We start from the raw sequence: 19594 nt of genomic DNA, 5'->3' as shown, positions 1-19594 counted from the left end.
ATAGCTACACCTGCCACCACTAACGTTACACCACTGCTGCTACGTATCCTACATGTTTATTTAACGGAGTATTAAAACAATCTGACAGCACTGACAACTGCGGCTAATCATCAAACCCTTTAAAACACGGTATTTAATACCATTAGCCTCAAGTAAAGCTGCATCTTTTCTTCGATGAGTGAAACTTCCTCAGCAGTAACTCTGCTCTTCCATTCTTGCCTGAACTTCCTATTTTTCAAACTTTCTGTTTGCTTTCCATTAGGGCTGCAACGATTCGTCGACGTTGTCGACAAAAATCGATGATAGAAATAGTCGACAATGAATTTCATTGTCGATGTTGTCGCCAGACATGTTTTTTCCGACCGAGTGAGGCATCTCTCTGCCGAGAGTCGCACATACGCATTAGCTGCTGCTGAGCGTTAACCTACAGAAATGGCGGCGTCCAACTCAGCAGCTGCGCGTACCAAAACACGCCCGTTTCACACATACTCCGTCTGCAGTGCTTATTTTTTTCCACACCCATGTTAACGGATTAGAACGTTCACAATGCACGGACTGCAAATGCGTTCTGTGTGAAAGGAAAACGAGTCCGTGCTGCTTCTGCACCGCATACGTAACGCACACGGACTGTAGACGCACTGCAGATTGAGTATGTGTAAAACAGGCGTAAAGTTTGGGAGAATTTTAGCCTGCTACGGCGAATAAAAATATTACCTGCATGGTTTGTAAAGCAGTCCTTGCGCATCACGGCAGCACCTCTGTGATGCACCGACATTTAAAGAGAAAGCACGTCGGACAGTTGAATGAAACGGAGTTTGGCTCGCCTCGGTAAGATTTAAATAACATGGAAGCCAATACTTTTTGTTTTGGATATACATTTTTGTTTACGGTTTTATTGCTGCTGATGTGCCTGCCCCTGGTTTACAGGAAGAAAAACTTGATTTTAATTTATTTTTTCTTATAAAACAAATCTGCCTGTCCTTTAAAAAGATTATAGAGTTTCTTAATTTATGCATTTGTGTCTATACTTACCGAGCACTGTGCCTAATTGGTTTTAGACAGGGCATTTTTATTTACTTTTAATATGAATTGGCCTATCAGCAGCAAAGTTCAATAAAATATGCATTTTTCATTGAAGTACCCCCTTCTTTCTTGTGTTTACTATCATTTTCCACATAATTAAAGCAATCTCATGCTAAATTTGAGAAAAATTGAATAATTATCCGATTAGTCGACTAATCGTTTCAATAGTCGGTGACTAGTCGACTATTAAAATAGTCGTTAGTTGCAGCCCTACTTTCCATAATGCAAGAAATTTTACGTGATGTTAGGGTTAGGGAGGAGGACGCTTAATCAAACGACGAATCAAAATTCGACCTTGCCTATCAGACTCTCCTTAACTAAAATATTGCTATTTTAGCTTATTATTCACTCTAGGAAGAAAATACACTTCCCAAATGAGATTTCTAAATAGTACATTTTATCATTAAAATCCATTTTAACATTAATGGTGCTCTGAGGGGGCGGGATAGTGCGCTCCCCCGTGGCGCCGGCCCTGGATGTGACCAATGGTTATTATAGTGTAAGTAATGATGATTGTATTATATTTTGTGAGTGTATTATTTCTTTTTAATCAATGTTTTGTTTTTCAGGTTATTCAACAACAATAGCAACGCGATCAAAAAAAAAGTTTGTGATTTTGGGAGCACCAAGATATAGGCATAAAGGACAAGTGAGCATTTCAATAATTGGAAGTAATGCAACTAACTTGCTGGTGGATTCACCCAAGGTACATATAAATATTTCACCACATACAAATAAAGGTTATATGTTATTTTCTACATATAATGTTTTCATATGTTTTTTTTTTTTTTGCTGTTGCACACCGTAAACAACCACTTGAAAATATATATATATATACCGTATATATATATATATATATATACTGTAAATCCTCTAATACAGGCCCGGGCCTTTATTTTACTCAAGCGCATCGCGGTCCAGGCCTTTATTAGAAGGAGGCCAGAATTAGAGGCAGGCCTTAATTTCTATTTGAGCAAAACGAACTACCAGTAGAATAAAAAAATAAAAAATGAGATTTTGTGTCTATTTGAACCTATGAATTACTAGGTGCATTTAATAATCACTCCGCTCCGGGTTCATAATTTCCCGCTCCTGCTCCACTCCACTCCTCGCTCACTGATATTAGAAACACCGCTCCGCGTCAAAAAAAAGAAAAAGAAATAATGTTTGAAATAACGGTCCTGTTCATAACACATATTAAAATAAAAAAATACTAAAATAAAATAACAGGAGAGGAACACTAGTGTGCAAACTTTGTTCCTACCACATACCAAGCTAATAACATTGTCAGCATTAAAAGAGTATAACTGCTGCTTTATGCCGTGCAAAGTTTGTAATGAAAATAAAAAAAATACATTTTCGTCAGTTATTTTACCTATGGATCGCTGCATTTCTTAAAGATGTCTGTTTATTCGAAATCAGATACCATTACATTTGTTTTAATGCATTATTGACAGAGCGATTGCGTGTGAATTAGTGTTGTACCCGTTTCATTATCTAGAAGGAACAAACTAATTCCTAGTGAACTATAATTTACCGCTCATGTCTACTGCAGTCATCATAGCCTTTACATTCTTTCTGATTTGAGTAATCCATCTCTATCAAGCTAGCTAAACATGTTTAACATATGAATTCCTGCTTAATATGCAGTAACATTGCAGTTATATTACGGACCGTTGGCATGAATTGTACTCATGATGGAGCGGAGGTGAAGCGTTCTTGGCGCGAGTGAAAACCACGACGCTCTGACTTTTCAAAAACCCGCTCCTCCCTCCATTCAAAATTACACCGCTCCGCTCACATACACTGCTGCCCAGACAAACGTTGTTTCTTATAATAGCCCCGGCCACTATTAGAGACTGGCCATTATTTACCTCAGATGACAGCGAGACCGGCCAATGTTGGAGACCCGGCCGCTAATGGAATACAGGCCAATATTAGAGGATTTACGGTATATATATATATATATATATATATATATATATATATATATACAGACCAGAAATAAATTGATAAATTGACCTAAATAGAAAAGTGTTGATTCAGTTCAATAACTGTAAAGTTCATTGATTATGAAATAATCTTAGTTTAGCTATAAGCAGCTCTACAGAAACCAGGATGATTTAAGCAATAAATCGGAACTACAGAAAACAATAGTGTCCAGCTCAAGTAATCAAGTAGTAAAGGCCTATGTTGGTTGGCAGGAGATTTGATTTTGAACAGATTTTTTTTCCTTTCTCAGCCTCAGATTGGATCGTACTTTGGAGCTGAGGTCTGTGTGGTTGATCTGAACTCTGATGCAAAAACAGATCTTCTTCTAATATCTGCACCAACCTATGTGGACTCTCATTCTGAAGGCAGAGTTTTTGTGTACTTTTACTCTCGGCAGGTAGGGTAAAATACCAATTATTCATTCTAACTTCAAAATTCCAGATACTTTTAGAACTTATTTTGTCTTTTACAAGTTTTAAGATACTCATGTACCCTTTTGCTTTCTCTGTTTTTGCAGCCATACTTCACTTTTTCTGTGGTGCTGGTGGGAATGGCGGGTCAGAGGGGTCGGTTTGGCTCTTCTCTGTCCAGTCCAGCAGATCTGAATGGTGATGGTTTCAAGGATGTGTTGATTGGAGCTCCTTTAGAGGAGGACGGACAGGGCAGCATCTACATCTTCAATGGAGGAGTAGATCAAATAAATCCCACATATTCACAGGTCAGCCAATTTGAGTACTTCGTTGTTTCTTGAGCTGCACTTTTGACCTTTTGTTGACTGCTACTTTACACTACTACTTTTTGAAGTTTCTTATGAATTTCCCCTTTCTATTACTCTGTGTGCGGTTTTAGAGGATTGCTGGATCATCTGTATGCTCAGGTTTACAGTTTTTTGGACAGGCTCTGAGTCAGTCCTCCCTGGATCACAGTGGAGATAGTCTACCAGATATCGCTGTTGGATCAAAAGGAGCAGTTTTGCTTCTCAGGTACAGTATACATCCTGTGACTTCAGTATATTCACACAGTCATTCTATCTAATAGAATTAACTAATTAATTACAAGTAACATCCCAGACAGTAATATACAGAGCCCAATCTGATCTAGTCATTCCTTATGTTTTGTAAGTGTATAAGGTGTACTTTTTCACAACATACAGATCTAGACCCACAGTGTCTGTGGATGTCAAAGTAAGCCACAGTCCATCCAAAATCTCAACCAGTGAAACAAACTGCTCCAAGCTGCTGGAAAACACTGTGACAGTGTGTTTCAACATGAGTGGATACAAACATGCTATAACAGGTTTCCCCAAATTTTATGACAGACTTTGTTATTAAAAAGTTTTAATGCAAATATCATAAAATAGTACTCAATGACATTTCCAGATTTGGCTGCAAATATTAGCTATACGTTAAAGCTGGATGCCAAGCGGTACAACCACCGAGCATACTTCTTCTCCAAAAGTCATGTTCTCAGTGATGCTGTAATTGTTACACTAGAGGAAGTGTGCAAAGACCATTCATTTCTCACAGAGGTAAGTCACATATCACTCCTTTTCAGTGCTGTGCGGTGCTGTTCTGAAATGATGAAATAAGGAAGTCCTCCATTTTTTTTTCTTTTTCCCCTTTTTTTTTACTTTCAATATTAGAAAAAGAAGAAAAAAAACATTTCTGTTTTCTATTATTAGCATTTTCCAACTATGTTTGACTATCAGTTAAAGCTTGGTAAATATTGGTCACAGACATAGAGATTTACTTTAAATTTCATCAAGCTGATTATTCACTAAAAACTCCCACAAATCATGTTTTGATGCCATTTTAAGTCTTATTTTGATGTAACAATGTGGTTATTTCTAAGTGAATGAGTTGTTTACTTTCTTTTTTTAAACGGAACGAGCATGAAAACACGAGGAGGGATTTATTACATGAACCAATCATATCCAATCATATTGTGATGGAGGCATAGCCTCCTCTCTCTCGTGACTTTCCCCCATTCATTCTCAATTACCCCCCAGCAGACTCACTGCATGCTTTAGGGGGTCTGTTAAAACTTAATGGGCTCAGGGGAGGTGAGAGAGTTGTGGACTCCCACTGAAACTGTTGGACAACATTTCTTCATAGTCTATATGCTATTGTTTTATTTTTGTACTGCAATTTTCCCCATTCAATATTTTAGGGAGACCCCTAGCCTCCTCAGGTGCCCCTGCTCCTTTTGTGGCAGATATTTCTATACCAAATCCTGTGAAACCCTCCACCTCCCCAGCTCCACATGTCTAGTTCTGCTAAAGGAATTATGCATGCCTACTAGGGGTGTAACGGTTCACAAAATTCATGGTTTGGTTTGATTCGACACAGTGGTGGCACAGTTTGGTTCGGTTGTGTTGCAATGTTGAAAATATTTCAGTTTTAACAATGAAGGCGAGCTAATGGATATCGCACAAGCAATGTGCAAATTTTGCGCAAGAGTTATGCTGGTGAATGTCTCAGTCAATTCACTATGCATAAAGTGAAAGTAAAAACAGAATGATGGAGTAATGACAGAGCTTTTGCCATCTGACACCGATTATTCTCTCAGAGACGACGAGAGACAAATCTACTTCAACGTGCTGATAACAGTAGCCTAGCTTACTGTTTTCATTTATTCCCTACATGTATGTACACAAGTGCATTGTATCAAATTGTTAATTCAAATGTAAGTACATAGTTAGGGCCACCTAATATAAAGTGGGACCAAATATTTTTTCAATAATTTTTATAGATGAGTGTTAATATTTTGATTATAAGTCTATAATTCATTGCATAATAGACCTGTGTAATATTTTGTTATCCTCGCAGCGAGTCAGTTATGTGGTAATTATTGCGGGGCAAATTAATGGTAATTTTAATTTAATAAACGTTACTTCATAACAATAATTATAGGCCTAATAAAAATAAGAATGTAACAGGTCTACATTAATTGGAAATGCCAAATCCTCTAAATAGTGCCAATATTTTATGTTTTAGACAATATATCTAGCTATTGTTGATACAAGATCATTGTCTTTCGATGAACCCCAGCAAAAAGAGGTTATCACGGGGTAGACAGCACATTGCCTGTTAGGTCATTCGGGCAGCCTTGTTGAGCGCAGTGGCACTGAGAACATTATATTTCAGACACAGCTCTTTTATTTTCCAAATGTAATAGGATTTGTCCAACAAATCATTTGGTTTGTAATGCATACCGAACTCAAAGCCTCATACCGAACGGTTCAGCACAAAAACATGTATCGTTACACCCCTAATGCCTACTGGTGCAGCATATTGCGCATGCTCACAGCAGTGTGCTGTTGTATCTGTTGGTAGTAGCAATAAATACTTTAAAAAAAAAAAGTAAAATCTAAAAATCCTCTAAATGTTTTTTTTTTTTTTTTTTTTTTTAATTTTAGCCAATGTGTGGTGTGTATGTTTGGGCATAAAACATAGTTACAAATCTCAAAGTCCACTCCAAAGTGAGATTTCATTAAAAAAAAAGAAAACTAGGACTACAGCGTTTGTTTTCCAGATGCTATGATGTCACAACATAACTTTAGCGATGTAGCATGGACAGTCACTTCTGGGATGTTTCTGGGATGCTTCTCTGGATGTTTCCCTAGTGTTTTCCCCCTCCTTGGACTTCATATGTTGGTTTTTCCCATTGTCTTGCCCTGCTGTTTTGTTTGTATTGGTTCCACGTTTTGCCCATATTTGGACTTCCCCCTTGTTACTTTCATTGCCTACACCTGTCTTTGTTAATTAGCCACTCCTATTTAAGTCATTTGTTTCCCCAGTTGCTTTGTCCTGTCTTAATGTTACGTTGTGGTTGTAGTTTTTCTTTGTTCCCGGTTTCGTTTTATTAAATACTTTGTTTGTTTTGTATCTCCTGTGCACCCCAAAACAAAATATAGACTTTGTAAAAGAACATAATAGGACCCCTTTAATTCATTAAATTGCTTGTCTTGTCCAGGCTTGTACAGAGGATTTTCTCAACCCACTGCTTAATGAATTAATGTACACTTTTGAGGGTCTGCCCTCCCAAAGTCTGGAGAACTTACAGCCTGTTCTCTTACCATGGATAAAGAACACTACATTGTGGGCGGTAAGAGACTTATATTTACACCTAAATTGTCACAAAGTGGAAATGCTGCAACCAAATGTACAGTATATGAGAAAATGTGTTCACATATATCATATTGCAGTTAGATTATGAGATGAACTGTGGATCAGACAACCTTTGTGTTGACAACCTCAAAATGGACTTTAGCTTTGGGTAAGTAAATGGTGAAGTTGGTTGGATGGTCTTGATCTAAAATTGGTGAAATTTAACCATGTGTCGTTTTTGTTTCTCTGATCCAGATCTGCTAACATAGAGGTTGGGATCATGCAGAAGATCAATGTGACAGTATTTGTAGAGAACAGAGGAGAAAACTCATACAACACTCACTTCGTCCTCAGTTACCCCTATGGACTTTCCTACAGGACAATTATGCCTCGAGTGGTAAGACCGGATGATGTTTGTGGCCTGTGGGGTTGAGTACAGCAAGTGTAGCTCGTTGTTTAACATTATGGAGAGCTGGAGAGAGTTTATTAAAAATATTTTTAAAATGAATGGTGGTGCTTAGAAAAGGATTTTTTGGTATATATAATCAAGAAACAATTTTTTTTCCTGTTTGAGCAGGGCAGAGTGAAATGCCGTTCTACAGATGGCATGCGAGGAATATCTTCAGGGGAGACCACCTGTCAGGTCAACAAACCTCTATTCGCAGGAAACACTTCTGTGAGTCAAAATCTGTGTGAACAGACATACAAACAGATACAGAGAGGTCTAAATGTCTGAGACCAAATCTGGGGTTCAAAATTAAAGTTTTGTTAATAATGCATGATCTTAACTCAAGGGTTGCCAGAAGGCATCTGCAATGACATATTAGAAAGACCACACCCACCAGTTGCAAATCAAACAAATTGATTGTGCATGTAGTGTAAATAATGAGAGCGGCGAATACAGGTCTAAGCAGAAACCAAACGATAAAGATGGCTCTGAAAACAAAAAAAGTCTTTGCATTGCCTTCCTTCTGATTCAAATGTTAGGAAAGAGTGTTACACTATTTATTAATCTTTGTTAATAAAAATACAGTAGTTCATTGTTTGTTCATGTTAGTTCACAGTGCATTAACTAATGGTAACAAACACGACTTATAATAATGCATAGGTAAAGGCTGAACTACCTAAGATTGATAAATGCTGTAGAAGTATTGTTCATTCTTAGTTCATGTTAACTAATGTTGTTAAATAACATTAACTAATGGACCTTATTGTAAAGTGTCGGGGCGTCAAAACAGAAAATAGGCTATTACATCTAAATTATGATTTTTGATGTTAAAATCTTGAGAACTATAGATTTATAGAATTATAAGGGAACCTTAGAGAACAGTAACAATTATTTTAAAAGGCTGTTCATGACCCCCTGTAAGCTTTATAATTACCTTTATATCTTACCTCCTTCTTTTAGGCTGTGTTTGACATTATTTACAGTATTAATAAAGAAAGTCATTTTGACCAAAAGGTGACATTCAGTGCATCTGTTACCAGGTATGGTGTCAATCATGTCTATCAAATGAATTATATCAGCATGAAGAATAGCACAAACCAAAATGTTCTGTCATTTCCAGTGGCAATACGAATCACTCTGAAAACAGTGAACTGGTAAAAATGAGAAACATCAGTGTAAAACATGCTGTCTATGTTACCATGTTGAGGTCAGTGCTTCTGTTTGCTATAGTATGATTATATGTACCTTTTGATATTTTGCTTTTCTCACTGAGTGTTTCTCCTAAAGACATGCAGATTCCAGCATTTACATCAATTTCACCAGTAGGAAGAATAATCTGGAAAAACCAGTGAAACAGATATTGGAGGTAAAGGTGCTTCTTCTGTGTTTCTTTATTTCATGTCATGTCAGTACTGAAATGACAGCAGTTGTTGGTAACAATCAATCTCCTTCTGTTTATGTCTCTAAGGTGAAGAATGAGTTTAGAGAGCTAAATTTAACAGTTTTCATTAGAGTACCAGTAAAACTGGGAGCTGAAAACATCTGGACTAATAAAAACTTGCAGGTAAAAGTTTGTGCAAATCACATAAATTGAGGAGATACAACAACCAAATGTCTTTAGTGTCTATATGGTGTCATTATTGTAGTACATTTGTAATAGTCCAAATTTGCACAGTAAATACTTAAATTGTCTGGGCCATACTTTTATGGCTGAGGACTTTGTTAAAAATAATTTCCTTCTAGTTTAGGGGTGGCAAACGTCTGTCCTGGAGAGCCACAGCCCTGCGGAGTTTTGATTCAACTTTAATCAAACACACCTGAGCAAGCTAAACAAGATCTGAAGGGTTAGTAGGAAGCTACAGGCAGGTGAGTTTTTCATTAGGGTTGCAGCTAAACTCTGCAGAGCTGCGACTCCAGGACCAGAGTTCACCACCCCTGTTCTACTTCCATGTAGAGGTCTGCGCGGGACTGCTTTTCTAGTCCCGCTCCTGCAAGGTTTTATTCCGCACCCACCCACTCCCGCTATATATTCACGCTTTGTTCACCCGCTGCCCGCTTAGAATCCCATAACTGTGAAATAGTAAGGAGATATTTTAATTATTTATTTATAAACAGTTTTCTGAGTCAGTGATGATGAAGTTAACGATCCTCCTCATCCATCTCCTCATTGGACTGGCCTTTAGAGAGAAATGCATCTTTACGGATTAGCTACATCATAAGAGTTTTTGTTTTCGATTTGTTATATTTTGTTAAGTACTAATTTAAAGCTTTCTGCATATATATTTATCATGTCTGACAAAAATTAACGGTTAAATAGTTTCTACTGAAAAAAAATAATTAAACTGATCGCGCTTGCGCCTCTATGTCCTAAAAATGCCTTTTAGCTTCCACTCTCCGCACAAATGATTGGATATGCGCCTAATTGCGCACATTTATATATATTATTATGGTAACACTTTAGAATAGGGAACACTTATTAACTATGACTTTTCCCTCAATAAATTCCTAATTTGCTGCTTATTAATAGTTAGTAAGATAGTAGTTAGGTTTAGGTATTGGGTAGGATTAGAGATGTAGAATAAGGCATTAATATGTGCTTAATTAGTACTAATAAATGGCTAATATTCTAGTAATATGCATGCTAATAAGCAACTAGTTAAGAAACCGTAAAATAAAGTGTCACCATTATTATTTATATATATTATTTAAATCTATAGATTTTATTTAGCCAATTCGTGAATTGAGAAGGCAAATTCAAACATGGAGTAAGTCAACTCACTGTCAGCCGCCGGCCGCTTGGTCATTACTTTAAGAAACAAAAAGCCAGGGGCGGATTTAGCCATTTTGGGGCCCAAGGCAAACACAGACATGGGGCCCTCTACATCTTTTGTTCCTCCTTGTAAAACTGTAAAATCTTATTTTCATATATTACCTGTGCAATAATATTTATTGTCTATTCACAAGTAGGGCTGCATGATAAATGAAATAGCAATTGTGATTAATCGGAAGCTGCGATTGTCATGCATATCTTTTAGTGAAGCACGGTGACTGTGATTTCCATTTCTGTGTGATCAGCAGTAAATCTTCATCCAAAGGCCAGAGGGCGCTCTGTCTCTCGTCAAAATCACCTGAAGGAGAAATCTAGAAAACAGCTTCAGCTGAATAAATAAAGATTGAACTGCTTTCATTGATTCAACGTGACTAATGAACACACGACTACGACAATATATTGTTTACTGAAGTTCGTATTATTATAATTTTCATTATAATAAAGTACATTTATACTGCAATGCCTTCATCACTGTTTAGAATTCTATGAACTATGTTCTGTGCATTATTTTGTGTAAGAAGCCACATCATTTCACAGAAGGATTAATTTCAAACACTCGACTGATATTATGAAGTAAGTTTGGAGTAAAAATATTATTTAAGGTGGTATTATATTATTATTTTCATGTGCTTTGAGAAGTAGCACCATTTTTTACACAGCGCGTATTTCACTGAGAAGCTACGCAAACAGCTCTCATTATCGCAAACGATTTCTTTTCGATTGCATAATCGTGCGATTAAATCGATTTCGATTATGAACGTTATGACCAAGTTTAGATGTATAACGTTAGTGTCACAAGAATCGACATCAGCTTATTTCTGCTTTTTAGCTTTACCGTCGTCAGCTGGTGACGGTGACATCAGAAAAAATTTTGTTAGCTTTGGTAGTGTTACTATTTTTTTTTCCTCCCATTTCCTCGTTTTTGGCTTCGCTTCATTTTAGCTCCGTGCACACGCCGTCTGTCAATCACTTCTGCTGTTCTGCAGCAGATGCGCAGTGACGTGAAATAATGGAATAGTCCAACAGTGTGGTGTTCGAGGGTGCCCGCGCCTGAGTGCCCCTAAGATATATTCTATATAAAAGTATTCTGATGACTTTTCAGAGAATTTTTGACATTTGCCATAAAGTAAAAAAAAGAAAAAACATCGACCAAATTGTTTTGAGGGGGCCCCCTTGCAGCTCGGGGCCCAAGGCAACTGCCTACCTTTGCCTAATGGCAAAGTCCGCCCCTGCAAAAAGCTTACGTTAAACAAACAAAAAAGCTCCAAATGTTTTTTTTCTAAATTAACTTAATGAAAAAGAAACTAAATTATGACCACTTTGCCGTTACATACAAAACTGAACTATTTTAATTGCCAAAACAGTAGTATAAGTTGTTTTGGCAAAGGGGAAAAAAGACCGGTCAGGAGTTAACAACCACACTGTTTGCGAAAAATCAGTCAGCATAACCTTATGAAGATTTTGGCACTCCAAACGTGGCTTTGCGCACTGGAGTAACGCTGATAAACTGATAAACAGTTGCCCACAGAAAAAACACCATCAGCACCCACGCCTATGAAACCTTGCCAATAAAATGCAAGACGCAGAAAGCACTGGTCCATGAGTGGGAATGCAGACCTCTACTTCTATGGAAGAAAGTAAGCCTAGTGAGCTTGGAATGACATGTAGGCAAGAATATTTGAGGTTAACTATCCTTGTAAGTGTTCCAAAATTATTTTGCTTTGTAAAAGATTCCAGATTGCTTCAGGGAAAGAGATGAGCGGCCCACCTCCACTGCTTTTCTGAAAGTGCTCATAAAGAAAAATGTCTTGGTGAATTACATTTGATTTCATTTTAATGAAATACTTAATTTTGAATAAATAATCTGATTTAAATGTAAAGTGTGTCAAAATAAATAAACTTTTTGATTGTTATACAATATGTATTTCTGTCAGAATTGCTCTGTGGCGGTATGTGCAGTCTTCAGGTGTGATGTGAATCTAATGAGAAATGAAAGGAAGTTCTATAATATCTCTGGCAATGTGAGCTCTGGATGGATTGAGCAGGTATCTGAAGTTACAGAGTCAATTTTTATTAGATGAGAGATTTCTGCCATTCTAATATTTATACAATTTTTTTCATAGATCGGGACTAGGTCTGCATCTTTTCAGTTGGTCAGTGCAGCATCTCTGGATTATGATAAGGACAAATATGTTTACTTCTCCGATTCCCTCAGCTTTGTGCCAGTTTGTGAGGTAATGCATATAATTCACTAAAGATGTCATATCATTATTCTCCAGTGACTCTAACATTATACTATCTATGCATCAAAATCTGTGAGATTTTGCTTCTAATAGCATGACATTTTTATTGTTGGTGCATGTGAAGGTCAACACTGAGGTGGAGGTCTATGAGGAACCCAGCATCCTAAAGGAGGTCATTGTAGGAGTTATTGGAGGACTGCTGATCATCTCACTCATCACAGCTGCCCTCTATAAGGTGCAATATGCCAGCCTTTTAATAATTCTCTAATAGTATTAACATAATGTAAAATATTTTCTTTTCTTTTTCTCTATAGTCTGGCTTTTTCACAAGAAAGGCAAAGCAGCAAATAAAGAATCTAACACAAGAAGCTGATGAAGTGGAAAATCTAAATGAAATTTAATGTAGAAATAAAATTACTTTTATTTGTTTTTTACTTCTAGTTCTTCCATCAAAAGTGACAGATGTTCATACAACAATGCTGTCACGCCCTTAGACTGTTTGTCTTAGTTTTCCCCTGTGTTTTCCCCCCTTTTTGGACTGAATGTTTTGGTTTCTCCCATGCCCATGTTTGGAATTCCTGTCAATCAGTTTCATTTGCCACACCTATCCTTGTAATTAGTGTCCCTTTATTAGTTTGTTTGTTTTTAGTGTTTCCTTGTCCGGCAACAACGTTACACCTGTGTTCTTTTGTTGCGCGTGTGTTCTCCTGCGTTTTCTGTCTGATTGTTACCCGGCCTAAGGATTTATTAAAGACTTTGCATGTTACTCCTTTGTTGTTTGCCCGTTCCTGTACGCACTGTGATAGATTGCCGGACTAAGACAGTTTTCTCCGCGTTTTCCCCCCTTTTTTTGTTTCTCGATTTTCACAGTCCTTTTGTTTCCGTAGTGTTTCCTTTCATGGATCCCCTCCTTCGTCCTGAATTCCTTCTCCTAATGCTGAAGCAGGGGGAGAGATCGCTCGAGGGCTACACCAAAATTTTCCAGTTACTGTGCGTTCTATGACGCTAGCCTAAACATGGCATGCAGAGCTCCATCGTCCGAGGACGGCCCTCGAGCAAATTTTTATTTTATTCGAGTTTTTATTTCATACTGTGCACTTTCACTTCCTCTTGATATGGTAAATGGTATCAGTAGAGATTTCAAAATATCACATTCAACTAAAGTAAAAAAAAAACTAATCTTAAACTGACATGTAATTTGATTATTTAAACACAAATGGAAATAGAGAAACTATTCATATGGAAAATAAAAGGGTAATTGCGACTTTATCTCCATTCTGATTTGTTGTTTAACATAATTTATCTCCCAATTTGGATTTTTTTTGGAATTCTGCATTTATACCTCATATTTTTTTCCTGCCAAAGAATAAAACATAAAAAGTAAGCGCAACTTACGTTGCAATTAAGTTTTTTATTATTATTATGTTCTTACAGTTTAAAGTTTATCTCACATTTTTTTTCTTTTTCTCAGAATTTTTCTTTTCCTTAGTCAATTATGTAAGTAATTGACTAGGGAAAAGAAAGAAATTCTGAGAAGTATAAGTATTATGCTCCTTTTTTTGATAGCACACAAATCACCGGATAGATGTTTTCTGCGTTGTGTGTATTTCTGTAACACAGAAAGATATACATTTCCTCAGTTGACACAGTGAGCATTCATATATACATGCATGAATCTACAAAAACAAAACGATAAGAAATAAATGTCAATGTTTATATGAGGCAAAAAGGTGATGTTAGCCATGTTATATGCATAGTGAACCAATTATATATATATATATATATATATATATATATATATATATATGTGTGTGTGTGTGTGTGTGTATGTATGTTTGCATGTATGTACCAAAAGCTCCTTAAAAATACACAACGAATTCATTGTGTTTGCACACATTTGGCGAATAAAGCTAACTCTGATTAAACCTGAAAAACAATGTGAATGTTGCATTCCAGTAAATTCATATCAGTTTCTAATATAAAGCAGCTCTCTAGTGTTTATTCCTCTGATCTTAACAAGGACTCGACAGGAAATGAATATTTCCACATCAAAAGGGGCGGAGCCACCTATTATGGAGAGCTTTTCTGAAAATCTTTACTCTTGGCAAGCTGTTTCAAACTCCTGAAACAAACAAGCTTTGTTTTTGTCTGATTTTGTTTGAAGTGATGTTTTATTAACAAATTTCGGGAGGAGCTCGCACAGATAATTAACACGGCCAATTCACCCTTAGCAATCACTCTCTCTATCCAATCAACGCCGGGAAAAATCCCTATAAGTAACACAACAATCCTACCTTCATCATCTCTTGTCTCGTCAAAGCCCCTCCTCCACCCCGACTCCTCACCTTCAGCCCATAGGGGGAGCGCTTATAGGGTCCGGGCCAGTCATGAGCTCGGACCCCTCCCCCGGGCTCTGGAATTACCACCGAGCTCGAGGCCCTCTCCCTGACAGCACGCCAAACACACACAACCTTTCGCTCAGTTTATTATCTGTAAGAGGGAACTCGTGAAATGATGTCACACCAGTTCATTCTTTGATTTCGTTTTAAGTATACCTGGGCCTTTAAAAGACAAACGGGCCTTTTAAGTAGGGCTGGGCGATATGGCAAAAATGTAATCTCGATGATTTTTTCCCCCATATTGAACGATAACGATATATATTTCGATATAAGCTGTTGATGTTGCCAGCTTTAAAATAGTATCCCAACAATGACTGAAGTCACAAAAATTAAAGGGTTCATTAAATTACATTTTAAAGTATAGTTTATTAACAAAAACAGATTACAGATTTGGCCTTAAAAATTAAAACAATTTACTAAAATAAATACAATAGGTCTGTGGTAGCAGGGCACGAAATTAACTTTTTTACTTGGTAGCACTGAGAATTTTTTAGGAGCACCCATTGAATATTAAGGAGCACCACAACTGCCAATTGAGCAGAACAGCCAGCACTCGTCCCGACATTTCACCGATCTTGATTTTTTTATGGCCAATTCTGTTGCCGATGTTTTGCAAGCAAATGGGCTGATTCTGTTTATTTTTTAAATAATTTATTTTACGCCTTAAGCATGGGACAAGAATGAATGAAAATATGAGTACATGAACAATGTTCTCTATTATAGTTACAGCCATTTAAATTAGAGGCAACCACTGCATTTTTAAACAATCTACAGTATAAATAACAAAAAAATAAACGACATTTCTTATTCGTATTAAGTGCAGACAATGGAGCCATAATCAAAGTAGGCTACTCTCTAAATATTCAAAGTGCAAATAGAGACCGAATATTTCAAGCATGATACAGAGCTATAGACAAATACACAACCTATTATAGCTGTAATGAAGGAGGTCTGGGAGACAGACGTTCGGATCCAAGTGCAGGCTTTATTAGAAGGCGTGGTAAACAGACAGGGTCAATCACCGGCAAACAACAACAACGAGGATAATCCAAAGAGTAGTCAAACACAGGCAGAAGGTCGGGGCTGGCAGCGAGAATCAAAACACGGGGAGGAGTCCAGGAATCAAACACAAGGGAAAACAAACACGGAAAGAAACGCTCAGAATAAAGACCATACGGAACAATAAGACTTCGCCAAGAGCTGTGTGTGTGAGTGGCTTAAATGCATGTGGGTAAATGTGAAACAGGTGTGTGCAGCAATCAGTGCAGTGGAAAACGAGGAGCAGGTGTGTGCAGTGATTGGTGCAGTGGCTTGTGGGGATTGCAGTCCAGAAGTGTGGTGCAAGAGTTCATGATGACAGGATCGACAAGATACGTGACAGAGCCCCCCCCCCCCCCAAGGAGCGGCTTCCAGACGCTCTAACCACCTAATACAACCTGGAGGGTGGTGGAGCGGAGGCGGAACAGGGGGAGGGATGGAGGGCCAGGTCCATGTAGGGGTACAGGAACTACGAACTGAGGCGGAGCCGACGGAGGGAGAAGCCATGGCGGAGGAAGGGTTGGCTCCTGCATGGGGCTGACCGACGGAGGTGGAGCCGGTGGAGCCCGAGGGAGAACCGGAGAGTCGACAGTCCTAGGTGACACAGAGGATCCGGAGGGCCAAGGCGGAACCCAAGGCTCTGGCGACCCCGGCGGAGATGGAGGTCCGGAGGTACGCAGCGGAGCCGGAGTGACAGAGGATCGCGGCTGTGCCCACGGGAGGGAGGAGGTCCACAGAGCCGGCAGGACGGAGTGACGAGGCGCAGCCGGAGGAGTAGAGTCCAGAGGCGAAGGTGGGGCGACGACTGACCGGGGCGGAGCCGGAGAGACGATGGAGCCCGGAGGAGCTGGTGGGCCGACGGCCGACAACGGAGACGAGGGAGCACAGAGCCGGGGTGGAGCTGCAGGGTCGGAGGGCCGAGGTGGAGTCCAGGACTCTGAGACTGGAGGTGATGGTGAGGGATCCTTCAGTCTGGACACCGATGGAGACTGGCAGTCCCACGGCAAGTCCTCTGCACCAAAGGTGGGATGTGGGTGAGCAGAGGGACTGTTAGGAGACAGAGGTGGCAGGACTGGAGTAGCAGGGAGGGTGGGTGGGAACAGTCCATGCATGGCTTCCGTGACCAGAACCGGGCAGACAGGAATCTCAGGACGACTGGATGGAACCAGCGGAGGCTCCGGAAGACCGGGCGGGACCAGCGGAGACTCTGGAAGGCCGGGCGGAACCAGCGGAGGCTCTGGAAGGCCAGGCGGAACCAGCGGAGGCTCTGGAAGGCCGGGCGGAACCAGCGGAGGCTCTGGAAGGCCGGGCTGAATCAGCGGAGGCTCTGGAAGGCTGGGCTGAACCAGCGGAGGCCCTGGAAGGCTGGGCTGAACCAGCGGAGGCCCTGGAAGGCTGGGCTGAACCAGCGGAGGCTCTGGAAGGCTGGGCTGAACCAGCGGAGGCTCTGGAAGGCTGGGCTGAACCAGCGGAGGCTCTGGAAGGCTGGGCTGAACCAGCGGAGGCTCTGGAAGGCTGGGCTGAACCAGCGGAGGCTCTGGAAGGCTGGGCTGAACCAGCGGAGGCTCTGGAAGGCAGGTTGGGAGACCAGCTGCTCGAGCCGACAGCAGCGGTGGGTCCTCCACGCTAGACATTAATCTTTGATAAGTCTTGGGTGCAAATTTGGGCGTGGCGGCAGCCACCTTGTGCAATGGCTCTGGAAGGGTGACCATCTTGAGAGCAGACTCTGGAAGGGCAGCCATTTTGCGAACAGACTCTAGAAGGGAGGTCATCTTGCTTACAGACTCATGCGAGGCAGCCATCTTGGCCGGGAACTCAGGAACAGAAGCCATCCTGGCAACAGGCTCAGGAGGGGCGGCCATCTTGTGAACAGGCTCTGGGTTGGCAGACATCTTGTGCTGTGGCTCTGAGCTAGAACTTACTGTGGGAAGATGGTCCTCCTCCACAATTCCCACAGTAAAAGGAGAGCAACACAACAAAAGAGTAAGATCCATATAATACTGTAAAGTCCAGCCCGGTTCAAACATGGGCATGAGGGAAGCCAATGGCTCTAAGAGTCCTCCACGGAAGAAAATCATCAGGCATTGATCATCCATGGAAGACAGATTTGCCAATGCGATGAAGGCCATAGCATAATCCTCAATAGTCCGCTCACCCTGCTTGAGAAGCATGATCTGCACCGTTGGATTCATGCTGGAACCGGATGACACCATAAAGCCGCTGGATCCTTGTGTCGGCGAAGTTTTCTGTAACAAGGAGGTCTGGGAGACAGACGTTCGGATCCAAGTGCAGGCTTTATTAGAAGGCGTGGTAAACAGACAGGGTCAGTCACCGGCAAACAACAACAAAGAGGATAATCCAAAGAGTAGTCAAACACAGGCAGAAGGTCGGGGCTGGCAGCGAGAATCAAAACACGGGGAGGAGTCCAGGAATCAAACACAAGGGAAAACAAACACGGAAAGAAACGCTCAGAATAAAGACCATACGGAACAATAAGACTTCGCCAAGAGCTGTGTGTGTGAGTGGCTTAAATGCATGTGGGTAAATGTGAAACAGGTGTGTGCAGCAATCAGTGCAGTGGAAAACGAGGAGCAGGTGTGTGCAGTGATTGGTGCAGTGGCTTGTGGGGATTGCAGTCCAGAAGTGTGGTGCAAGAGTTCATGATGACAGGATCGACAAGATACGACAATAGCATACTAATAACAGCCTAGATATGTCATGTAGCCTAATTTGCGTGCATTGGGGAGTCACTCTCTTAACTTGGGGTATTCAAATTGCTTTTGAATGCACATGCCCTTTTTGCTTTCGGTTTCAGTTTTAACAATCGCGCAAAACTCTCAGCGGTGCTGAGCGAGCATTCTACAATACAAGACATTATTAAAAAAAATAAAAAATTAAAGTGGGGGGGACACAAAAAAGGATTTTGAAAATTGTGTCACCAGTGGAAATTACGCCCCTGCGTGAGTTGAACTCTGCCGCTTATCATCTAATGTGAATGTATGCCGCGTTGGACAGGAGGCGCCAGAATTGCATCTGACAGAATGTACGCTGTAGCACGAAATAATAGTAGACTACACTTCTTCAAAGGCAGAATGAGGATATCTTTTAATTGTCCACAATCAAAAATCATCATACCACACACCCTTAATTGCAATGCAGTTTGTGCAAATCTGGAAAAGAGGTTGATTGAGACGGTGAAAAAGCGGAGCGCAGTGTCGGTGACAGGCGGTGATTGACGGCTAATATCTAAAATCTGAGTTAAGAATGCAAAAGAGTTTAAATGGTTATGTAATGTTGGAGAGTACGGCGAGGCTGTCACTGTATCAGCTCACAACAGTATGTACAGTAGTTAGGCTAGTGAAAGTTTTGTAAAGAAAGGAAATGATTTGATTTTGCTTTTTTAGGTGATGGAATGGGTTGGTTGTGTTCCCAGTCTTGTTTTTCACAAACCG

The 19594-nt window shown here is 40.0% G+C and overlaps 1 protein-coding gene across 1 annotated transcript in view; it reads left to right on the top strand.

Annotated features, from left to right (window-relative positions):
* LOC141298295 (integrin alpha-X) overlaps positions 1-12973 on the top strand; it is a 17855-nt gene extending 4882 nt beyond the window's left edge. The window contains exons 12-29 of the mRNA XM_073828802.1: positions 1653-1789; positions 3326-3472; positions 3593-3793; positions 3925-4058; positions 4229-4371; positions 4455-4603; positions 7051-7182; positions 7283-7353; positions 7440-7581; positions 7759-7860; positions 8593-8672; positions 8753-8839; positions 8920-8998; positions 9101-9196; positions 12193-12273; positions 12397-12507; positions 12586-12696; positions 12830-12973. Of these exons, the coding sequence (XP_073684903.1) occupies positions 1653-1789; positions 3326-3472; positions 3593-3793; positions 3925-4058; positions 4229-4371; positions 4455-4603; positions 7051-7182; positions 7283-7353; positions 7440-7581; positions 7759-7860; positions 8593-8672; positions 8753-8839; positions 8920-8998; positions 9101-9196; positions 12193-12273; positions 12397-12507; positions 12586-12696; positions 12830-12973 (2147 nt within the window). The remainder of the gene's footprint in view (positions 1-1652; positions 1790-3325; positions 3473-3592; positions 3794-3924; positions 4059-4228; positions 4372-4454; positions 4604-7050; positions 7183-7282; positions 7354-7439; positions 7582-7758; positions 7861-8592; positions 8673-8752; positions 8840-8919; positions 8999-9100; positions 9197-12192; positions 12274-12396; positions 12508-12585; positions 12697-12829) is intronic.
* Positions 12974-19594: the final 6621 nt, after the last annotated feature.

This window comes from Garra rufa, chromosome 22 (genome assembly GCF_049309525.1).
Source record: "Garra rufa chromosome 22, GarRuf1.0, whole genome shotgun sequence".
Lineage (NCBI taxonomy): Eukaryota > Metazoa > Chordata > Actinopteri > Cypriniformes > Cyprinidae > Garra > Garra rufa.
The sequence above is the reverse complement of the archived record's forward strand: the minus strand, read 5'-3'. Positions and strand labels throughout refer to the sequence as shown.